The sequence below is a fragment of the Balaenoptera borealis genome, assembly GCF_965194805.1.
Source record: "Balaenoptera borealis genome assembly, chromosome: 1".
Taxonomy (NCBI): domain Eukaryota; kingdom Metazoa; phylum Chordata; class Mammalia; order Artiodactyla; family Balaenopteridae; genus Balaenoptera; species Balaenoptera borealis.
This window is the reverse complement of record NC_138860.1, coordinates 49,216,324-49,235,876: the sequence shown is the minus strand read 5'-3', so window position 1 is coordinate 49,235,876 and position 19,553 is coordinate 49,216,324. Positions and strand designations below refer to the sequence as shown.

Sequence of the window (19,553 nt, the reverse complement as noted above, 5' to 3'; positions counted from 1 at the left end):
TTCCAGTGGCGGCTTGCACACTTACCTCTTCACAAAAGGGTCATTTTCCAGTCTTTCTCTCCTTCTTCCCTTTCAGATCACCTGTTGGCATGTCTGCAGAAGCCAGGGTCCTTGAGGTGCCTGGTCCCAAGCTGTAAGACTTATCTTTGTGTTCAGCAGCCAGGATGGGCAGAGTTATGATAGTTGCTTTTGTCATCTCTCATAGGCCACAAGTCCGACACCCACCGCTCAGGGGGCAGAGAGCGGGGACGATCGAAAGAGCGAAAGCATCTTCTCTCTCCCGACGTGTCCCGCTGCAACTCCGAGGAGCGAGGGACCCAGGCCGACTGGGAGTCCCCAGAACGTCATCAGTCCCGGTCTCCCAGTGAGGGCAGGTCACAGACCCCCAACAGACCGGTGAGCATGGAGAGGAAGCTGAGCCTCTGCAGAAGACAGGGAGGGGCGGGCTGTTAACATTAGGTGCAAAATGTGGGCATCCAGCACCCACACAGACCTCAGCTTCACAGGAAACTGCATCCATTGTGCAGAGAGGTTAGCTTTTTACTTAACACTTGTGTACTCAGAAATGGTATGAATTCACAGGAAACCAAAGAGTCCCCCAAGAAAGACAATGGTGTCTAGGGGTCATTCCATCTTGGTTCTCAGAATCCAGAGTCACAAAACCACAACAAATAAGTTCATAAATATCTCAGGCAGATTTCAGAGGAAAGGATGGTTTTTTAGCCAGAAAAGTTTTGACCAGTCGCATGACCCTTAGTATTGGTTGGAATGGTGATTCCTCTCTCAACACAGGATTCAAAAGTCAGATCAATTCTAGCTTCCAGCCATCCCAAGAGGAAGAGCATCTCTCCTTCCAGCCTGTTGCTGAAACATCAGCCTAGGTCTAAGATATAACTACCAGAGCTGTGTGAAAACATTCTCTGGCCCTGTTTTCCTCCTGACTACCATCCCTCACTCCCTGCCCTACCTTGCTCCAATACTCTCGGAGTCCAGATGTGAGACCCATCAGCAGTGAGCAGTGGGGAAGAGGAAGGGCTTCCACAGCCAACTTTCAGATGCAGTTGAGAAGTTTACTTCTAGAGCAGTGGTGTCGAGTTTTAGTGCAGAACAGAGTCACCTAGGGCTTGTTATAAGTGCACATTCCTGGGACCTCAAGCCTTCTGCTTCGGTAGTGAGACCTACTGTAAAGTAGAACCCAGAAATCTTCACTTGGAAGGACCCCAGAATCTCCCAGGAGATCGTGAGCATGTGGTTCCTAGGTTACACGCACACCTTAAGCCTCAACACCGAGCTGGAGGTCCATTTACCAACCCCTGGGCTCAGAGACCCTTGGGAATAGGTGAACAGGTCAAGTCAGGCCTGAACCAGCAGATGAGTGGGGGGGTGTAGAAGCCAAGTTAGTCTTAGCACGCCACTGAAAACCCAGATGCAAAAAGAGAAGATGAGGGAAGGTATTTGCCATGGCCTTAGATCCAATTCCCAAGAACGTTCCCCAGACAGAGCAACTCTAGAGCATTCGTTTACCTTTCATGTAGTTGTCTTTCCCAAAAGCTTCAAGTCTTTCTTTCAACTTGCCACGTGCTAGAGAGAGTGAGCTTCCAGATCTTTGCTACTCAACGTGTCTGTTCCATGGACTGGCAGCACCTGTGAGCTTGTTAGAAATGCAGGATCTCAGGCCCCACCCCAGACTTCCTGAGCTGCATCTGCAGTTGAACAAGACCCCAGAGATGCATAAGCATATTGAAAGTCGACATACCCTGGTCTCAATGGTACTGGCTCCTCAGTCTCCTGTAATCTCTGTGTCCCTGAGTGGATGTGACTGGTAGCAGAGGGGACTCTGTTGGCTCTCTGTAGGAGGGGTTAGGGACCTTAACCAGGTCCCAAGTAAGAATGATGCCAAACCCAGGCTAACATGCCATGTTTTTCCTGCCACACAGGGCACAGGGTCCCTCAGTGAAAGCTCCATCCCCTCCGTCTCTGACACCAGCACCCCAAGACGAAGTCGTCGGCAGCTCCCACCCGTCCCTCCAAAGCCTCGGCCCCTCCTTTCCTACAGCTCCCTGCTCAGACACACTGGGAGCATCTCCCCACCTGCTGATGGGAGCGAGGGCGGCTCCCCACTGACTTCCCAAGCTCTGGAGGGCAATGACGCCAGCCTGCCCGAGTCTTCCAACCCCCGGTACGTACATCAGGGCCACCCCTCCTCCCCACAGCGCTACATCTCTGAGCCCTACCTGGCCCTGCACGAAGACTCCCACGCCTCGGACTGTGGCGAGGAGGAGACGCTCACCTTTGAAGCAGCTGTGGCTACCAGCCTCGGCCGGTCCAACACCATCGGCTCAGCCCCGCCCCTGCGGCACAGCTGGCAGATGCCCAATGGGCACTATCGGCGGCGGAGGCGCGGGGGGCCTGGACCAGGCGTGATGTGCGGAGCTGTCAGCGACCTTCTGAGTGATACGGAAGAAGACGACAAATGCTAGAGGCTGCTCCCCCCTCCGATGCATGCTCTTCTCTCAACACGGAGATAACCAAGACCCCAATTGGGAAGCCAGTGCGGCCCGGGGGGGGGGAGGAAGAGGGAGGAAGAAGATAGAAGGACACCGTGCATTATCAGAGAAGAGGAAGGGAAGGACAGAAGGAAAACCTGTCAAACCCACCAAATCGCTGTATTTCCCTTGGCAAGATGGGCACTGCCATAGTTCTGCCTCTTTGCTGGGGAAAGAATATACAAGAACATGGAGGGTTATTCCCAGGGGAGAAGGGACACGAGGATGGCTTTGCTTCCCCTTGCCCCTTCCCACTTTTCTATAGCCGTGGGGATGTCGGGCCAGCCTGTGGCTACGCCCGTTGCCCTGAGAAGCCTGGAAGACATTCTGGCTCTTAACTGGGGAGTCATGGAGACCCTGGGAGAGCACTCTCCTCCCTCACCAGCCCTTCCTCCTCGGCCAGCACCCCTGCCACCAGGCCAACCACGACGGCATCTCATGCGTTATCCTGTGGCTTGCGTCCCCAGAGGAAGCACAGGCTGAGTTCAGGAGCATTGGATGTCAAGGGTAGGAGGCAGAGAGGGAGGAGAAAGGGGAAGGGGTCGGGGTGCTGTGGTGGCAGCAGCGAGAGCTGGTCTGGGTGAGCAAAGCCATAGTCCGGCCGCCCTCACCGTAGCGGAGGGGGCAAAGGAGCGGAGAGCTGCTGGTGCTGGTCGCTACAGTCCCGTGTGAGGCCTGTCGCCCACTCAGTAGGTGCTGTGTTCACTTAGGATAGGCCAGGGAGGTCCCCTGAGGTCCAGGGAAGTGCCGAAGGCTCTGGTAAGGGTGATATTTTCAAAGTATTTAACAACCCGTGTGACCAGGGCACCAGCTGATGAGAGTGGAGTCTGGCCTTAGCACTGGCGCCCCATGCCATGACAGGCCTTACTTAGCCCGGGAGATGCCAGGCACGGGGGAGCCCCGAGGGTGGGCTGAGTGTGGCAGGGGGGCACTTAAGGGGCTCAGGCAGAGTCAGTTTTCCAACCAGTATAGAGGTAATTCAGTGTGTAGAACGGTGCTGCAGCCGGCCCAGCACATACCGGCTGAATGTCAGCCCAGACTCTGTGCCAGGAGCAGAAGACCTCTTTGCCAGGCAGCAAGGTCAGTGCCATGCCAAGGCCAGTGAGCCCAAGTGCCAGTGGTCTAGCCTTCCCAGCCACTCCCCAAGAGGGCAGCCCACACACATCCAAGGTGAGCTACACATCACCTGGTAGGGACTTCTTCCGTAGAGATGAGAAAGGCCAACAGATTGCAACCAGAGAAGCTTCAATGAGAGAGTCCCTCTGAGTTTACTGAGGAGCTCCCGTGAGGGAGGGACCCTTGGACGGGCAGCTTCTGCAGCTAGTTTGTGATTGAGGGTCAGTTTGTCAGGATACTTTAAGGTGATGAGTAAATATACCTCAGCTTAGACCCGGGCTGCTCCTTCTAGCAAAGCAGGCTCCAGTGGGGCCTCAGTACACAAGGTGACAGGCCTGGGGCCCCGGTGGTCCTGAATATTCCCCTGGGCTTTACCCATCCCTGAAGTAGGAGCTGAGCAGAAGACAACCTCAGGACATTGTTCCTAACCCCCAAAACTCATAAGCATTGAGAAAAAATAGAGCCCTCTCTTGGCTGATCAGTGCTCCTTCACTGTATCGATTATCCATTCGGTGGAAACGCACCACCCCCTTATGTCCTTCTCCAGTCCTCCAGCACCATCACTGTTAGGTGGAAGGATTTCCTGGAGGGGGTACCAGGCAGGGCCCTCCTCTCCCAGCCAGGAGCCTGCCTCCCGGGACCCTCCATGGGGCGACTCAGAGGCCCCCAACTGAGATCGCAGCGGATAAACTCTTTATCCTCCTCCAGCCCAGGCAGACGACTTCACGTCTTGGGTAGGAGCAGTCAGTGGCTGTTATTTTTCTTATGAACTTGGGTTATTTTGTTTTGTTGTTGTTGTTGAAATAGAAATAAGGCATCGTCGTATCAGCTCTGAAAAGCCAGATTCAACCCTGTGGCTGCAAAATCATTTGTGATGGCCCTGCCTTCTGTCCTAGACATGGATGGAGCTTCACGGCCCAGAGTCAGCCCCCAAACCAAAGCAGTCCTGGGGCAGGAGACCAGTGAGGCAGAGACGTAGGCCTCCCACTCTGAAACCCTCGTCGTCTCTTTTCCCTTTCCTCTCCCACTCAGCACACGTGTGTGCTCAGGGGTACCTGGGAGTGTGACTCTGTAACACCCTGATCCTAACAGGCGGGATCGTTACCTGAGACTCAGACGCGGGGCCTTGTACTGTCTTAAAGGTTTCCCCTGCTCGGTGTCATTTCCTGCCAAAGTGCTGCTATGGGCTGCTTCGCACAAAATTGCTTTCTTCCACCTCGGAAATGCAGCTTTCCTGAGGGAAAGGCTGACACAGGACAGCCATTCTGCACCAGCGAGTCTATTGCATTGTGTTTTGAGAATGGGTGTTGAAGTGATGTCTTACACCATTGCAACAGGAGACACTGAGGCTGGCAGAGCAATTACCAGAAGTGGGATTTGCCTGCAAACAACATTACAGACACTCAATTTGCTGTGCCAGGAAACCTTCCTGGACACCTGAACTCCTTAAACTCCCATCCACACAAGCACTTGAGTCCTGAATAAAGTGGCATACTGCACCATAGATGCAGGCCCCTGACCAACTCCTTGGGCTTTTTTAGTACCCATGAACTTATGAACTCATCTCTTTAATTCAACTCCCCCTGACCAAGAAATCAGGTTTCTAATCCCTTAGCCCGCGTTTACCCTTCTATTAAGACCAGAAAATAAAAGAAAATTTTCTATGAAGTCACGGAACGCATCAGCATAATCGTACAATGGTTTCCTTCCACCTCTGAATAAATATGAACTCTAACCTCCCCCCAATAACCAACCTGGAGATCCATTCCTAGGTGTCAGATTCTGCCTCTTTCCCTTGAAAAGAGCCCCCCCCCCTTTAAATCTCAAAACCTGCGCTTCTCTTTGGATTAAAAAGTATGGCAGCATCTTGAGAAATTCCAAGCAAAACAGAACCACCACCAGTGTTTGAGATACACAGCGTGATCAAACTCAGCACTGTAGGTTCCCTCAGAAGAATCTTTAGCTGTTTGTCCAGTTTCCCTTGCCTGAGACTTCAGGATCCCCTCAAAATAAGAAAGAGGGAGGTAGTGGGGAGAGGACGGGAAAAAGAAGGAAGGAGAGGAAAAGAAAATAAACCAAGGCAGAGAGATGTTCTAACTAGGTTTGTGTTTAGATACTCCTCTTTCCACTTAAGGTTCCAGACAGACTTCTGGTGGGGAATTCACCTCTCTTTCCGTGTACGCATATGTGTGTCCCTCTGCCTGTCTCAGTCACCAAGGGGGCAGAGTGCCAGCAGGCCTTCAGACAAGGGGGTAGAGCTCTAGGCTCTAGGCCAAGGTGCCCTGTGAGCCAGGGTCAGGATAGACTTACCTACACCGTGAAGGGACGGTACCCTTGAGGGTCCCCCAGGCTCAACATGAGCCATGAACACAGCTGCCCAATGTGGGGCTGTGTGCTTTTCTAGCTGAGGAATCTATTTCTAATCTGGGTTTCACTTCTCCCCATTCAGTGTTTCTATGAGGTACCGAAATCACTGATAGCAGTTCTCTGAAGCTGAACTCCAGATCTTCTGGTTTTGCCTTCCCTTGACTCTGGCACCACAAAGAGAAGACCCCATGTTCCACCACTCGGCCGGCACGCATCCTCCCCACACATCCTCCTTCACATAGGCTTTGTGATGAGCCTGGGCGCCCTCTGTCCTCCCATCCCAGCCCTTGTTTTGCCACATGTTAGTAATGACCCAACTCCTGAGATGGTTAAGTCCACCCAATCCAAGCTTATCTGCCGATCTGCCTGCCTCTGCTGGGCTGTCTGCCGTTAGGGCATGCTTGAGCCTCATGAAATACAGTCGGGGACTCACCTGGTGGTACAAGATGATCTGAGATAGTGTAATGTGCAGAACTCTTGCTGGTGTGTATGAAACGTCCACATACTCGATGAAAGCCCATCGTAGGGAAATCAGGTCTCTCCTGGAGTAATGGAACAAAATTGAATAACTTTGATGCTTTAAGAAAGTTCTCAATTTTTCATTACATCCTTATTTCTAAAGCCTGCTCTAGATGTCTCGTTTTTGGACAGAATATTTCTTTAGTGGGTCAAGCCAGGGATAAGTTGAGAGATTCTTTAATTTCTAAGCTCAGCTATAATACATCTTATGAGGTTGTGTTGAAAAAGGGGTACATGTATAACAGGAGGGGAGCAGAAAGTCACCTACTTTGCTGAGATTTTATGAGAAGGTTAAGGAACTTTCACTGCTATTTTTATCAGTTTCATGTCTCTTACGTTTGAGATCTTAAAGGCCCAGTGCCAGTGTATGCAGAGAATCAGGGTGAAGAGAGGCGTTTCCATGCCTTAGGGTAGATTCTTCCTCACTTGCTTCTCACCCATCCTGTCTGTCCTTCCCCCCGTGGATTCCAGAGCATTGAGTACTTCCCTGGAGTTTCAGGAGAGGACTTTATGCTGTAGGAAATGAGGACAGGGGACCCCTGCAAGTGGCCAGTCAGGGCATGATGGTTTAACTACAGACAAGAGACCCATAAGGAATCAGGTCCCGGTTTAGATAACTATATATCCACACTGAGACTCTTATTTTAACAAAAGCCAAACGAGATTAACTCAGGAGTTGCGACCTAACATTTTCATGAGGCGATCAGAGGAGATCCCACGTTGATAAACACTGCCTCTGTCAGCAGTGTTGTCTTTTTTTTTTTTAATTTATGGCTGTGTTGGGTCTTCGTTTCTGTGCGAGGGCTTTCTCTAGTTGTGGCAAGCGGGGGCCACTCTTCATCGCGGTGCGCGGGCCTCTTACTATCTCCGCCTCCCTTGTTGCGGAGCACAGGTTCCAGACGCGCAGGCTCAGTAATTGTGGCTCACGGGCTTAGTTGCTCCGCGGCATGCGGGATCCTCCCAGACCAGGGCTCGAACCCGTGTCCCCTGCATTAGCAGGCAGACTCTCAACCACTGCGCCACCAGGGAAGCCCTGAGTGTTGTCTTTTTGATTTTTGTTTTTTCCTCTCTGAACCACCCAGTCATCATAGGCAGGTCTAACCCAACAGAGCAGCAGCCAGTGGCTTCTCTGCTGGCTCTAGTGGCAGGCTCAGCTCCAGCCTGCTGGGGCGATTGTCAGCTGCCATGTGCTACAACTCACCCCGTCAGAGATATAGATGTACCACTTGGGGGCAGAAAAGACTAGGAACGGAAGGAACCATCTGGTTTCTGATGGCTGTCTTTTTCTTGAGTCCCTTCTGCTTTGAGCCTCTGAGACTTATGCATCCCAGAGAGATCACTCCAAGCCAAAGATAACTGATTCATAGATTGTTCCAACCTACCCAAGGGCCTGAAAAGCTGCTCTTAAAATTCAAGCCAGTTAGTTAAGAAGCAGGAATGGTTCTCAGAGGAGAGTCCTATCACATTGCTGGTGAGGCTGGGGTGTCCCCAAACTGCGCTTCTATTTTTATAGTCTTGCTTCTTCCTACTTCCTCCCCCCATGCTAAAAATAGGGGGGCTGGTATCTTGACCTTCTAAATGCAAGAAGAGATTTTATAATAAGTCATGCTGTGATGTAAATATATTATTGAGATTGATTTTTTTTTTTTGATGTGGACCATTTTTAAAGTCTTTATTGAATTTTTTACAAATATTGATTCTGTTTTATGTTTTGGTTTGTTGGCCCTGAGGCAGGTGGGATCTTAGCTCCCCGACCAGGGATCGAACCCACACCCCCTGCATTAGAAGGCAAAGTCTTAACCACTGGACCGCCAGGGAAGTCCCTGAATTCTTATTTCTGGGGGTTTGAAAGAGTTGAGTAGATCAGGTAAAAAGAGATAATGGGATTTATGTTTATTTTTAGTTGGATTTTTTTTTGTTTGTTTGGTTAGTTGCAGTTTTTGGTAAGAGACCTGCTCTAGAACATCAAAGAAGGGTAAATGTGTGCTCTGCATTGTTTCTGAATTAGCTTCCCTTTAGGAATTAATTTCTGTCCAATCTAATGATGTGATATTTAAGTCCAAAATCTGAGGTTACACAGTACCAGCTCTATTTTCTCTCTCTGGTTTCCTTTTTGTCTTCTTTCTCCTTCTAGGTCAGCTTCTGTCTCTCATTTCTCTGTCTCTTCTCCTTTTAGGGACTTAACATATTATCTAGAAGACTGAAAAACTCTGAAAACATAGGGAAAGCCAAGGAAATAATAGAATGGATACAGAATTTTTCTAGGACATCTTTAACCAATAAATACAAAATTTATGTCTTGATGAAAAGATAAAAAATTTTAAAAAGGGCGTAGTAATTTGGTAAATGAAAACTATGGAAAGTCAAAAACAATAAAATCTATCCCAGCCTTCTGTACTAACTTGTGCCTTCAGCAGGGTATCGCCTCATTCTACTTTCTTTCCCTTATTAGGAAAATTAAAATACTAATGCTTGGCTAGTTCATGGGTGTGTCAAGTGTTTGCAAGTAAGTTACTAACCCATCATTTAAATAAAGCACTTAGTCTCCACAAATCAGTTTAGAAAAATCTTCACTCCCTATATCCCATTTAGGACCGATGACATTCTTGGCATTGCTCTAAGCATTTAATTTTTTTTTTTTTTTGGAAGAAACTTCATGTTTAATGGATCCTGAATCCAGAATTTACTTTAATTTCACCCTCTAGTTTTCCCCTTTTCCCTTCCTCTTCCTCTCAGCTTGCTAACAATAACAACAACAACAAAAATCCAGACTTTCTTTTTTTAATCCAGGAAGGCAGTTGAGTGTTCATGCTCAGAGCTTCCCAGTCCAGTGTCTCCTTTGTGGCCACTGAGCCAGTCTTAGATCAAATGCTCACAAGCTAACACGTAGGATCCTCACTGAGACCCCTTCTCCTACTCAGCATTGGAAATCTGGGTGGGTCTTTCTCTCTCTCTCTCTTCTGCCAGTTTGTCAGAGATAAGGATGGATTATTCTCTATGTTCTGGACCAGATCCGAGAATGTGTACCAGGCAGTACCACTTCCTTCTTGGTTCACTCAGAGGGGGACCCCCAAACTGCAAGGAGACTAAATCAATCAAAACTGCCAGATTCAAATTTGACCTTATTTGGTGACTCAATTTTCCTTCCAGTACTCTAATTTCTTCTAGTGATGGCCTGTAGCACAGAAGAACCACCACTGAAAATCTATTAGAAATCTTGATAAGAGATGAGCAGGAAAAACACACTGCAAAACTTCAAAGTGCCATTAATCAATTTAAAAAAATAAAAGTAATAGGAAATGAGGGCTAAAAAAGGTAATCTAACTGCCAGTTAAAGTATACTGTAGTTCTGGTCTTAGTTACATTTGATATTGGGGCTATGTAGCATTAAGCAGATCCCAACAGATTTAGTAAAAACATAGGTATTATATTTTAATGGCTACCCATGGAGCTATATACTTAGCCTGCAGGCCAAACTTCAATCAGTGTTTTTCTACCCTGGGGTTTTGTGACCAACCAAAATTTATACAAAGCCACCCTAAGTGCTGTGATTGCAGAGGAACCTCCTTCTTGGTGACATTAGAGAGCTGTCCATCTCCACTCAAACTGAGTCCAAGATTTGGAACTCACCCAGAAAAACAAACAGAGGAGAAAAATCTAAAGCACTAAGTGTGCAAGACATTTCATAGCTGGGACGAATGGGGTAGAGGTAGGGAAAACAAGCTCTAGAACAAAGACAAGGTTAAGGTGAGAAATACCAGCTGGTCCCAGGTAGAGGAAGGCTTAGAGGTGTGTGACCTGGGATCCTCATTTATGCCAGATCACGGGTCAACTTGTTAGCATGATATCGGGGGCAGAGGGGTTCTTTCCACTCTAGGTAGTGGATTTGAAGGCCTCAGAAGATTAATAGAGGCCAGAAAAAAATTTTCCAGACTCGGGAGATGGAGAGAAAGGAGGTTCTTGCTTTCAAGCAGCCTGAAGACAATCTCGATGACTTTAACATCTCTTCAATATAGTAGTGCCAGTAGTGGAGAGATTTCATTGGTCTTCCTAGTGGCACAAGCACCATAGGAGGGGAGAGGGAGGAGGGGCAGTGAGTGGGACGGGAGATAAGCTTTATCAGGAATAGATTTCAAACTCCACATGGTGCACTAGCCTCAAAAGATAACACTGCAAGGAAGTGGACAACAGGGTGCCCGGGCCATGCCCTCTGTCCTTTGGGACCCAAGGTCAGGCCATTCCCCCTGCTTGGTTTGCTCTTAGACAATGAGCACATCAGATGGGACCAAGAGGGAAATTGGGTGATCTGCTTTAGGCTGTTAAAATGCTGCCACCTGCATTACAAAACACGTGTGAGTCAAGGCACTTGAGACACTTCCTTACAGGCAGCAACCACTGCGGTGTGCCAGCCTGATGCCCCTTCAGTGACCGTGTTGGAATGGCAGCCAGTGCTGGCCTGCCCACGGTATTGGTGCATCTCTCCCAAAGCCAGAGTTCAGCACTGCATGTTAACCAGGTGGATACCCTGTAATATAAATGCTCGTTTGGATCCAAAAGGAAAACCATTAAAAATAAAAGAAAGATGAACAACTTTGATGTTTCTTTTTTTTGGGGTGGGTGGGTGGGAGGGTCAAAGCAAATAAATAAATAAAACCTTGTTGTAAAGAATTCATCGGCCTGATTCCCTCTCTCACTCGATGTGTTTCTTTGCTCCCACTCAAAAGGGAGATCATGGAAGTGAAGCCTTGCCAGGACTCTCAAGGGGGATGGGCAGCAGCTTCTGGATGTCAACATCTGCTCAGCCCAGCTACTTATGAGGAATTCCAGAGTTTCCCAAAGTTCCAAGGACATCCTGGTCCTAGAAGATTTTCTTTTATTAATAAATGTTCTTCATCTTAGAGGAAATAACCAATAAATAAATAACCAGATAAACTAGTTGGAAAAAGTTGGGCAAATTTTTCTAATCAGAAAAATACTGTGTCCGGGGGAGGAGTTTAAGAATAGGCAGAGAATCTCTTTATGGGACACACGGCTTCTTGACTAGAAGAACTATAACCAGCCTCCCTCCCAAAAGAGGGAGAAGATTATGGGACACCAGCTTAGCTGCCAAGTTCAGGACGGAGCAGGCTCCCCAAGACTTTCGGGAAATACTGTCCATTCTTTCCTTCTGCCCATATCATTCCGTATTTAACCATCATGGATTCTTTAATAAAAAGAAAGAAATCAGTCCCCGGGTCCAGTGGTCCCTTTGAGTCTCCATTTGGAGGACAACTTTTTGTCTCATTCTCCCTGGGGAAGCATCATCATCTCCTAATCCTAGTGTTGGGTTTATTATTTTAATCTGAATAATTATTTTATCAATTAAATAAAACCAAGAATTCTAGGATAAGTCCCCCACTTCTGCAGTTCCATCAAAGATAACCTCTCAAGCCCTAAGACATATAATTTTGTTAAGTAAGAATTACTGTACCACATTTTTGGATGGTTTTGATTATAAGAAAATGGTCTAGGTCCTTGGAGGCTAGATTGGAAACTTCTGAGATCTTGTCCAACTCTCAGATTTTGTGTATTTTCCAGTCACAATTTCTTTGCCATGGCTTCCATCACCATTGGAGCTGGGAAGATGGAATGTCAGCAACAGCCTTCCTTACCTTCATTCTTTTATGGGATTACTAGTTGGTTTGTTTAGGCAAATGTTAGTCTGTAAGGAATTTTTACATGGATTGATGAGGGTTTTTTGTTTTTTTTGTTTTTTGGTTTCCTTCTAATCTAGACCATAGGTCCATAGTATTTCACAGGGTAATGGCACTGGGAAACATATGCAAAGAAAAATAGACACTATTCTGCACTTATTTCTGGTGTTTCTGTATTATGCTTCCGAGCATTTGTTGGTTACCCTAACACGTCCTTTAAATTTTCTACAATATTAAAAACTTGTTTTTACTTGTATACCAAGTTCCTTTACTAATAAGCTAGGAAAATTCCCAAAGACCAAGATGTCAGTTCCTTAAACACAAAATACTGGGACTAGTCACAGGTGTATATGACTCTAGAATACCTCAAGCATAAGAGGCAACACAGAGAAAGAGGAAAAGAGACGTTATAAAAGCAAGTGCTGGAGTCAGACCCAACTGAGTTCAAATCTGTGCACCACCATTCATTAACTGTGTGCCCTTGAGCAAGCCATTTAACCTAACACTCACTTTCTTCGTCTTTAAAATGGAACAATAGGACTTCCCTGGCGGTGCAGTGGTTGAAACTCTGCGCTTCCAATGCAAGGGGCGAGTGTTCAATCCCTGGTCGGGGAACTAAGATCCCACATGCTGCACGGCGCGGCCAGAAAAAAAAAAGTTATCAAAAAAAAATTAAAATAGAATAAAATAAAATGGAACAATAGTAGTAACTACCTCATAGGGTGGTTATATGGCACTGACAAGTTATTGCATATAAAGAGAATAGCCAGTGCCGGCCCCATAGGGACACCATCCTTGTCATCTTCATCACATAAAAGTACATTCCCCAACCCCCCTAAACCCGAGCAACTGAACCCTCAGAGACATGTTCTAACCAGAAGAGTATGCCGGGTGGGTGTCCCTCTTCTGTCAGTGAAACACAGAGGACAATCTGATCTGTAGACAGGTTTCTAACGCGAAGGGAATAAATTAAGCTTTAAAAAGCAAGCAAAACATTATTGTATATCTATTTTTAAATAATGCCTCCATTCTTGTCTCAGAAACAAGCCCTAATTTGCTTATTCTTCACTTCTAATTTCCATATTCAGTTAATAACAAAATGGGAGAAACATTAGTGGGATATAGTAATTGTAAAAGTAGGAATAAAGTTAATGGCAATATTAAAAATACTGCGCACATATAAACATAGCAATATTCAAGGCAATTTGAAATATGAAGCAACTCACAAATTAACGGCACATGTAAAAGAATCATAGCTTCAGCATCAATGGCCTGATTGTTACTCCATTAAAAGAAAGAAAAAAAATCAGAAAAATCCTTTAAAAAAACCATTGCTAGGTGGTCAATAAAAACTATTAGTTCGGGCTTCCTTGGTGGCGCAGTGGTTGAGAGTCTGCCTGCCAATGCAGGGGACACGGGTTCGAGCCCTGGTCTGGGAAGATCCCACATGCCGCGGAGCAACTGGGCCCGTGAGTCACAATTACTGAGCCTGCGCGTCTGGAGCCTGTGCTCCATAACAAGAGAGGCCGAGATAGTGAGAGGCCCGCGCACCGCGATGAAGAGTGGCCCCCGCTTGCCACAACTAGAAGAAAGCCCTTGCACAGAAACGAAGACCCAACACAGCCATAAATAAATAAATTAATTTAAAAAAACAAAACAAAACAAAAAACTATTAGTTCATAAGGCATCAGCTCTGGACATAAATAAATTGCAGTGCTTTGTAGGGAATAGAGTACCAAAAGGGCAGAGCAACGTGACTCAACAGCTACGAGTCCATCCAGGAAGGGGACCCCCATGCATCAGGGTGTATTGCTTCCAAATCTCTGGCCTCTGCTTCTGCATGCAAGACCACATGTGTGCATAAAATACCTGTAGCCTCCATGTGCTGATATTTAAATGATTCTGTAACACACAGGAATCATAGAACCAGAATATTAGAGCAGGAAGGAGCCTAGGTGTCAATTCTGGCCCAAGCTCATTCATACGTGAGGGATATGAGATTTAGAAAAACTCTAACGTGGGTTTTCCAGAGATCAAGGAGGTCTCCTGTGAATCTGGACAGCCATAGTAGGCTCCACCCACCCTAGCACAACTTCCAAAACAGAAGAGGGGAAGAAAACAGCAGGGAAATACCCAGGAGGCCCTTTTGCTCACACAGCCAGAAGACTCCTTTGGGAATCTAATGGAAGCTATGGACCCTCTCCCTTGAAAAAAAACACGAAAAAACCTGAGTCTTCACATCCCCCAGCCCTACCCCAAAGGCTGTTTATAATTCCCCCACAACAGTCCCAGGAGGTATTAGGGAAAGACCAAGCCCAAAACAGAGCTACTTGCATCAAAGGAATTCAAAGGAAGAGCTGTGACATCAAACTGTTTGGGCCTGGAAATAAAGGATGGAATCCAGGCCCAGTTCCCAGGTATGTGGGAAACACTGCTTTCCTCGGCTTCCAGATCTGATGGCTTGACTTGGATGGGATTACAGTGTGAATGGCTGGGAGGGGTTTGAGAGGGGAAAAGGGTGTTTCATTATAAATACAGCTCAGTAAATATACTGACATAAAGCAATAGATAGATTTGGCCCCAAATTCCAGTTATGCATCGAATAGTGACCCCAGCCATGTAACTTAGCCTCTAATCCTTGGTTTTCTCAACTACAGAATTAGGATAACAAGACCAACCTTGCATAGTTGTATTTAGGATTAGAGATTACAGTTGACCTTTGAGCAATGCAGGGTTTAGGGGCGCCGACCCCGAGCCATTGAAAATCTGCATACCGCTATCTCTGCCTCAAAAATAGAGGAACTGATAAGTGACTCAAACAAGGGCAAGAAGCTGAAACAGTTTGGATAGAATCAGGATTCAAACCTTAGTTCTTTTGATTCCACATATTGTGATTTCTAATTGAACACAAACTTTTCCCTATACTTACTTAATTTAAAGATCTGTAAAATGAAAATACAGGTACTATATTTATTGAAAAAATCTGCAGATAAGTGGATCCAAGCAGTTCAAACCTGTGTTGTTCAAGGGTCAGCTATACACACACACACACACAGAGCACCTGGCATGGTGCCTATCACATAGCAGGCATTCCATAAAACATGATTACTATTATTATGAATCCATTCACCCATTCATCAGATGTATTTATTAATCACACACTATGGTGCCAAGAACTAGAATTTTGATGGTGAAGAAGACAGGTGAAGTAGTGGCTTTGAATTGTCCACCGCCTAATGGAGTTACAGAAAACAAATAAACCACTGCCCCACTGTGTGATTCTTATGCGGGGGGAACTTTCAGGGAACTATGGAAGCCCCTAAGAGGGGCTTGGGAGTCAGAAACAGCTTCCTGGGAGAGCCAGTATTTGAGTTGAGGGCTGAAGGACAGCAGAGTTTAGCTGGGCCACAAGGATGGGGAAAAGGGTGCCAGGTAGAGGTGTGGGAGAACATATTAATAGCTTGCTGTGGTTCAAGGGCAGAGCTTTGAGAGGGTGTGTGAAGGGATAAGGTTGGAGCATTAAGGGGAGAGCACATAGACCGTGTTCAGAGCTTAGCCTTCATGCAACCACCGTGTTAGTCAATGGCAATGGCAAGTATTAAATTATGAGAAGACTAGACACAGACATGGCACGGGTGAGCCAGAGCGGGTTCGCTTACCGAAAGGATAAAGAAGAAAGTCACGACAGTCAGTATACACTGAAGAGAAATAACAATGTTCTCCAAGACAGTCAGAGATACAATCTTGTGACCACCAAATTTGGCACTGGGAGTACACTGCCGAAGATGATAATGTGAATGAGTGGGGTTACATCAGACCCTTTGGAGGCTTAAACATCTCCTCCAGGTGCCACTCCCAGGTGTGACACTGAAGCTGTTCTCCCTGTAGGTTAATCTGGAGAGGTGCCAGGGGATGCCTCCACTGGTGCACCTCATCAGTCTTGAAATCACACCGTGATGACAAGGCTTGTACAGGGCAGAACTGCCAGGCTGGAGGACAGCTCCCATCTATCACCCACAACTCCACCCCCTCCACAGCCTAACACAGTCCAGCCCACATAAATCCCTCAGTTTTGTGCTGTAGAACCCCAGAGGGGCCGTTTCCCAGGAGACTCTGGGAACCTCCATGACGAACCCTCTGACCTGTGACTCTGTTTATCCCCAAGACTTTATCCTGAAGTCAGTGAGCAGACGCTGAGGTGGTTAGAAGCAGAGAAATGACATGGTCTGATTTGTAAGAACAAAACAAAACAAAAACACTTCGGCTGAAACGAGGTGAATGGGGTTCAAAGAGGAGAAATCCACTGTAGGGGAAATCCATTATCCTGTGCGAGGATAATGACAGCAGAGATGGAAAGAAGTGGACAGAATTGAGAAGTCCATTTAGGGGAGGATTAGGCAGGATTTGATGATTGGCTGATGTGGCACACTGACAGACGAATCTGTAGTTTCCAATAAGTGAGCCAGCAAGTCAGTTTAAATGGTGTATTAGTTTCCTTTTGCTATTGCAACAAATTATACAAACTAGTGGCTTGAAACCATACAGATTTATTCTCTTATTGTTCTGGAGGTCAGAAGTCAGTTTCACTGGACTAAAGTCAAGGTGTTAGCAGGGCTGGTTCTTTCTGCAGCCTCTGAGGGAGAATTCCTTGCCTTGCCTTTTTCAGCTTTTAGTGGCCACCTGTATCCTTTGGCTTGTGAACCCTTGCTCCATCTTCAAAGTGTATCACTCCAAGCATCACAGTGCCTTCTCATCTAAGAAGGCAACCCCTCATCCCTCACATAAGAAACGTTGTGGTTACATCAGTCTTTATACGTCATTATATATCTATTTTTAAATAATGCCCCCACTCTTGTCTCAGAGACAAGTCCCAATTTGCTTATTCTTCATTTCTAATTTCCATATTCATTTAATGAAAAATGGGAGCTGCTCTGCCAGATAGAGGGACTAAGAGAGAGTTTTCAGGCACCATGATTGATCACCAGCAGCTAACCTTCCTTGAGAGAGAGAGAGAAAGCTAGGATAGGAGAGGGAGGAAAAGAAAGAAGAAGAAGGAGAAGCATTAACACAAGCAGAGTGCAACTTCACCATTACCAAGCATCACCATCGAGTCACCAAGCGTGGCAGAAATTTTCTTTTGTAATTAGAAAAAAATCAGTGGGTTAGTCACACGCTAATTGAGACCTATTTTTGCTTGAATTAGGTCAGTCTTCGTTAAATGCCTCTCTAGAAATAGGCAGAGGTCGGACTCCCCATGGGTGGTTTGCACTGATGCAGCAGAGATGACTCACGTTAGCTCACGCTACAAGCTGTACAGATGGATGGGAGTGGCTGATGGAAGCTGCCCTGCCAACTCCCCACGAGACTGAAGCCCACCCACCCACCATCCCCACTGCGAGCCGTGCAAATGGACTACAGAGAGAGCAACAGTTTCTGAGCTGACCCTCATGCCAAGGGGCACATCGGTTTCCTGACCCTTTGCTATCAGAGCGCCGGGAATTATAATCTCAACTAGATGTGTATTTGTGACTGACACAGAGAAGTTTCCGGCATCCTGGTGAACTGGCAGGTCTCTCTAGTGGAAGAAATAATCACTTCAGCTGGGTCCTCATGGGATGACAGACTTGTTTCAGTTTGCCTGAAAGGCTTGCATCCTGGGAATCCCCTCACTCCCGGGTAAACCAACCATTGGTCAGCCTAGGTCCCTCCATAAAGGGTAAGACGCAGGACCAAATCTTTACTTGAAAGATATTCCAGGTTCTCCGCAGTGGATGAAAAAGTATTGGAGGAGAAAATGTTCGAGATGAAAGGGATATTAATGACTATCTGACCCAATAGTTCTCCAACTGTAGTGTATATCAGAATCCCCTAGGCTGTTTATTAAAAATGCAGATTCTTGGGTTCTACCTCCAGAAATACTGATAGAGTAGATCTTGGTGGGGCTCCATATTTTCACATTTTATAAACATCCTGGATGATTCAGATTAAAGTGGTCCAAGAAGCCATGTTTGAGAAATAGGGATTTAATTCCAGCACCTCATATTAGATAAGAAATCTATCCTGAACTGAATCACTTTGCTGTTCACCTAAAACGAATAGAGCATTGTTAATCAACTATGCTCCAATATAAAATAAAAATTAGAAAAAAAAAAAAAAAAGAAATCTATCCTGTGTAAGGCTACACAATAGGCCAACTACAGCCTGATCTAAAATAAAAACTCAAATACACATTCCCTTCTGAGTCCAAAGTTATTTCCATTTATAGCATTTGGGGTAGCCATGGGGCTACATGGTCCTTTCTTCTTGCAAAAGTCTCTTTATATCTTCCCTCCAGAAAATATCATCTATCTGAGAAAATATTTAACAAAAAGGAAAACTGAGACTCACTGGATGTAACCATATTTATAAGGCTTGGAATTTCTTTTCTGTCAGTAGCTGATGTCAGCTTCAAAGGAAAAGAAGCTATAATGTTTTGTTTTCCTTCTTGAGGAGTTTCTTAGAAGCATCAGCTGCTTTGAGCCAGTCTAGTCTTATATAGAAGGTTTGATACCTCACACTGATACAGCCAGGATAAGGGATATTAATTATAAAGGTATCTGGGATTAGACAGACACAAAATCTTTAATTCAGGCTCCAAAATTTGTCCTTTGTGGAACTGGACCCAGGGCATTTCCTGTCAGTGTGATTCCTCTCTGGTTTGCCCATACCATGTAGAGCCAGTCTTTAAATATCAAAGGGTAAGCTTTTGAATGTAGTATTTTAAGGTGGATCTGACTAAATAGGTGGCAATTTGAGATGGGCCCTGTTTCATGGCGTTTTTTCCCCTCTCTGTGTAACTTTCATCTATTACTCATAGACCCGTCCTCTGGAGCTACCTAAGTCTAATTCTTCTTCCAGAAGACAGGTCATCAGATATTTGAAGACTGTTATCAAGACACCCAGGATAAACATCCCTAATTTATCCAGGTGTCCTCTTTCTAAATTCCTCCTTCTCCTTGGGGTATGATCTAGAACACTGCTGTCTTGTTAAAGTGTGTCATGCAGATCTGAACCCAGTTCCTGGGCTCCGCCCCCTTCCCTCACATCAGCACCATCATTAGAACTGGGGGAGAGATGTGAAGGGAGATGACACATCTCACTTGGAGATTTGAATGTTTCCAAGATTGAAAAGAGTTTGTGAAAAGGGACCCACCCCGGGAATGGAGGGAGAGATCACCTATGCCTCCCACCTGCCAGGTAAGGACTGGGGATTGCTTTAGCTGTGGTGACAATAAACTGAAGTCACATGGATTTGTCTTAATTAACAGCTTTA

At 46.2% G+C, this 19,553-nt stretch overlaps 1 protein-coding gene across 1 annotated transcript in view; it reads left to right on the top strand.

Moving 5' to 3' along the window:
• CACNA1E (calcium voltage-gated channel subunit alpha1 E) overlaps window positions 1-11,142 on the top strand; it is a 536,064-nt gene extending 524,922 nt beyond the window's left edge. Inside the window, exons 48-49 of the mRNA XM_082405753.1 lie at window positions 206-396; window positions 1,938-11,142. Coding sequence (XP_082261879.1) covers window positions 206-396; window positions 1,938-2,480 — 734 coding nt within the window. The 3' untranslated portion in view covers window positions 2,481-11,142. The remainder of the gene's footprint in view (window positions 1-205; window positions 397-1,937) is intronic.
• Window positions 11,143-19,553: the final 8,411 nt, after the last annotated feature.